Source organism: Seriola lalandi, unplaced genomic scaffold, assembly GCF_002814215.2.
Source record: "Seriola lalandi dorsalis isolate HSWRI2012SDOR001 ecotype SW California unplaced genomic scaffold, Sedor1 jcf7180002054893, whole genome shotgun sequence".
NCBI classification, from domain to species: Eukaryota; Metazoa; Chordata; class Actinopteri; order Carangiformes; family Carangidae; genus Seriola; species Seriola lalandi.
In genome coordinates this window covers 1586811-1591464 of record NW_019525445.1, presented here as the reverse complement: position 1 = coordinate 1591464, position 4654 = coordinate 1586811, and the positions used below count along the sequence as shown (strand labels likewise).

The following is a 4654-nucleotide window of genomic DNA, read 5'->3' as shown; positions in this document are numbered from 1 at the left end:
CATCCTGTTCCCTCCTGTTTTGTTGTCAGCAGCGCACACACACCAAATGCTACATCGCTTGCGCTGTCTTTGTAACAGCGCTAAACCTAATTACCATGCAAGTAATGTATGACAAAGATCTTCTAGTTTCCAATTCCCTGTTTTATGTCCCTACTGCCTTCAGTAGGAATATGATCAACGGTGCTTTTTACTTGGTAAAGTACGGTAAGTGCTCTCTGATGTCTCTCACTGCCCTCTTGGGGTTTGCCAACATCAAATCCTTTTTGTTCATTCTTTTAATAAGCATTTGTTGTAGCTGACAAACAAGCTGGGCGGCCTTCCGCTGTGTGGCTGAACAAACAAGGGCAGAGAATGAGGCATGAAAGAGACAAGAGAGATGGAAGACACAGGCTGGTTACCAGAAATAAATCCCGCTCAACTTGTCAGTTTTGAGCACCAAAACCTGAGGTTTTTCTTTCAGCAAAGGTAAACATTTTGTGAAATAAGCTTATTTGCCGTCTTGTAGAGAGTTAGATGAACGGATTGACACCACAGTCACGTCTGTCTAATCAATTTGAAACTGGATCCAGCAGCTGGTTAGCTTGTCTTAGCATGAAGACTGATAGCAAAATCCACCTACCACCACCTTTAAAGGTCACTAATTGACACATTATATCTCATTTGTGTAATTTCTACAAAGTTGACAAAAACAAGATATAAAATGTTAATTAGCGAGCGTTAGAGGTGCTGGAAAGTAGATTTAGCTGCCAGAGCCAGGCTAACTGTTTCCTCCTGTTTCCTGTCTTTCTGCTAAGCTAGCTAAGTGGCTGCTCATAAAGAGAATAAGTATGTCAAATATACAACCCAGTTTCCCCTTCTTCCATTTACAGGTATTATTTCTGTCCTCATCAGCCTTTTTGAGTACTACATGCTTTAAAACAATTCTTTTTTATATGATGTCATTTTTAAGATGTAATACCTGGTTGTTTTTTTTCACCCCTACAGATGATGAATCTTCCATAAAGTGTAGAGGGAAGACACTGATTGCAGAATACTGGCTGCCAGTTCAGTGCAGTGACAGTGAATTACTGGCTTCTCAGAGGCAGTGTGCCGATGTGCCTACAGAGGGCAGAGACGGACTCTGAGACGAACACAATCGAAACCTGGAAATCTTCAACTACTGAGGAAACTTCAGACCTTTAGTAGAGGAAAGCCAGAATATGTCAGTAGATACCAGTATTTTATCAGTTTGAATGAAATAATTAAAAAAAAAAAAAAGAAACATCCAAACATAAAATCACACTATAAATATTTGATATAGCCCGTATTTGCAGGTCTATGTATAGTCTGTCATGTTTTGCACGTAGTGTGATTAGCCTGTACCTGTTATTTCCTACTGTTCAGGTTGGATGAGTGTGTCTGCATCTGTTTCCTGCTGCTAGTGAGTGAAGTGTGTGCAAATTTGGGCAAAAATGCCCCTTTGACTTTAGAAAAGTTCATTGTGGAGGAAAAACAGAAGAAATGTGAAACACCAGAATGAGAGGGAGAGCTTAATTTATGCACAATATTACAAGCATCATGGAATTTACAACTCCAAACAGGCACAAAAACACAACTCAAACTCTCAACAGAAAAAAAACATAGCAGAAAAAAGTGGATTTAGAAATGTCTCTCCCACCAGCTGGGACTGAAATATATCTTTCCTTCTTGGTTTTAAAACAGATTCTGTTCGTATCAATGTCACACACCTCCAGTATTTGAAACAAAAACCCCCCAACTAAACAAATAAAATCCTACTTCAAAAACAGGCCCCCCTTTTATGCAACCTCTGTTGTCGTCTATCGTTTGCTGTATGCACGCGCACGGTAACAACTGAAATGAGTATTTATCCATGTGCTGCTCCCTCTGTGGGAGTATTTTCCTCACTTTCCCCCCCTGGTCTCCTCTTTTCTGCAAAATGTTGGGTCTTTTGCATACTTTAGAAATTCCAGCAGGCTGCACTGAACAACACGAGAGTCTCTCTAACCCCCTCAGCCCTGCGTCAGCACAATGGCCAAAACAAACATACATTTGTTTAGCAAACTGAGAGCCACACAGTTGTAAATCTCCAGAGAAATGTTTTAGGAAGTGGTGAAACTGTTCAGCAAAAAAACATGAAAATATCTTTCCGGGTAGAAGAAGTTTCCTCCTTCTGAGGGAAACCTGCTTTTAATTGTTTACTTGTCCACTTGTTTGACATTTTGTGTTAGTCAATAAATGATTTTTTTTTTTATATATATATGTGGAGGCTGCTAATGATGCTCTGCCTCTTTGTGGTCACATTTACATAAATATCACATACACAACAGTAGACCCATTCACTGGATCACTTCAACATTTTTGATCATTTTATGACTTCATAAGGAGTTTTGCTGACACTGAGGGAAGTTCTGTCTCTCTGTTCTACAACTTAAACCTCTTAAGACATTCACAATCTCAAGCGTCTACACACACACACACACACACACACACACACACACACACACACACAAACACACACACACACACAAACGCTGCAGATATTCTGATGTAGAGCAACAGCTCACATCACTCTTAAACAACTCTCCGATGTGTCTGGTTGAGGATTCAGTACAAAAGAAATTAATAAAACTATCAAAGCTAATCACAAATATTAACGAGGAGACACAGAATGCAAGATTACTTTTGTGGGGAATGTAATATGATTCAAGAGTGTGTATCCAGGGCTATCGAGAACAGCTTTTTGTTTTAAAACTAGATGCTAGTGTGTACTTTTAAATAAACTTTAAAGGTTACATGTGTCTCAAAGGGGCTACACTGTGGAGGTAGTGAATAGAAAATTAGTTTAAGACACCTGAAGTGAAGATTGTGGACGTTCCTCTTATTTAAAAAAAAAAAAAAAAAAAATGTATTCAAGTATCACGTGTCACTTCTGTGACAAAGGGACATTGGGAGAAAATACCCAGTGATATAATTGTTGCTTACTTTTAAACTGCTTTAAAGAGGTTTAGCACCTCCGCATGAGGAGTTGTTCAAGCATGAAATCATCAAAACTTAATAACATGAAGAATGAAATTAGTTGGAAAAGTATTTCTACACATTCCTTACTGTTGCTGGGCGTGCTCATGTACCTTTTTATAAAACATAATTTTAGCAATCCTATTTAAAATGAATGACAAAAACAAACAAAATACGTCAAATAAATTCTTTTAACTGGATGGAGTAAGGCTTTCACTTGAAATTACTTTTGAAAACAAATCTGATTTAAAGAAATGTGCATTTATGTATCATTACAAAGTGCTTTTTTTTCATTCACCTTTTTTGGTTTTTAGTGCCTTAATTTGAAACATTCAAAAAATAAGAACATTAAAAAAAAAAAAGAAAGAAAGAAAGATTAAATCTACTACATCTATTGTACATTTCACTGACATGATACAGTGCACCAGCCCCCATCTTTCACTGAAGCCTTCTCACTGGTCAAAATACAAGTTTAAAGCTTATAATAGGTTTCCACAGGTGCAGGTACAGGGCTGTAGCGCTACCATCTTAATGAAAAAAAGAAGGACAGTTACTGAATTGCTAACAAGGGACGCAAACTTTCCACACAGCAGCTCTAATGGAAAACGTTCCACAGCAACACCAATACCAAGGCACACGGAGAAACAGAAGAAGTTTCGGCCTTCTGTTTAAAGTCACAGGAAACATAAAGGGGTGAGTCTTCGTTCACTGGGCGGAAAGTGGGTGAGCCTTCTGGGCAATCCTCGGCAGATGACAGAAAGGCAACGAGTCTCAACAGTCTTTATTGCTCACCTCATGAGAAGCCTATAAGTTATGAGAGTAGAACAGTATGATGGGTACCCCTGTAGTTTGTCACACTATTAAAAGGACAAAAGGAATGTCATGACAGGGTGCAAAAGGGTTAAAGATATCAGCTGGACCACTTATAATCCATGTCCTGTAGTCTGTATGTAGCAAACTGAGCCAGCAAAGCACATCCATCCAATCCGGGGCTTTTTCTTGCCTCCCCCCTCCTCCCTCACAGATTCAGGCTGTTGGAAAGAGCCTCCAGCTGCTCCTCTCCCAGCCTCTGCTTCTCCTCCAGGTCCTTCTGCCGGATGAGCAGCGAGGCCTTGGTCTGAATGAAGCGCCGGTAGTCCTGCAGCTGCTCGGAGGACAGCTGGCGTGACAGGAAGGTGGAGACCAGGTTCTCTCTCCGGTCCAGGTTATCCTTCAGATCTTTGGCGTCCTCCCTCTGTTTGCACAGCAGACGGTGGCGACTGTCCAGAGATTGCTGAGTGGAGAGATGAAGGGAGAGGACAAAGGAGATTAATTATACCGGATGTAGATTTTATTCAGCCATATTCTGGTGCAAGTTGTTATGTATAATATTGTAGAATATGTAGAATGTTCAGTAATGTGTACCAAGCTGACAAAAAGGACAGAATATCAAGACATGTAATAGAAAATCTGAAAATGTATCACGTCAAAAAGCTTTATATTTTTAACCACAATTTTTGGATTATATTTTTTTATTTAAATTTAAAAGGTAATACGTCACTCAACCTGTGAAAGTTGTACAATTATGTTTAAAACAGCCACAGGTCAGGAGGCGCAGTGTTTCCTTGTGTCAACAGAGGGCAGGGTAGATACAAATGTC

At 39.6% G+C, this 4654-nt stretch overlaps 1 protein-coding gene across 5 annotated transcripts in view; it reads right to left on the bottom strand.

Annotated features, from left to right (window-relative positions):
- Nucleotides 1-1516: 1516 nt before the first annotated feature.
- Nucleotides 1517-4654, bottom strand: part of shroom1 (shroom family member 1) — a 32936-nt gene continuing 29798 nt past the window's right edge. For all 5 annotated transcript variants that reach the window (XM_023429458.2, XM_023429459.2, XM_087180143.1 and 2 more), the window contains one exon: nucleotides 1517-4288. In XM_023429458.2, the coding sequence (XP_023285226.1) occupies nucleotides 4034-4288 (255 nt within the window). In that variant the 3' untranslated portion in view covers nucleotides 1517-4033. The remainder of the gene's footprint in view (nucleotides 4289-4654) is intronic.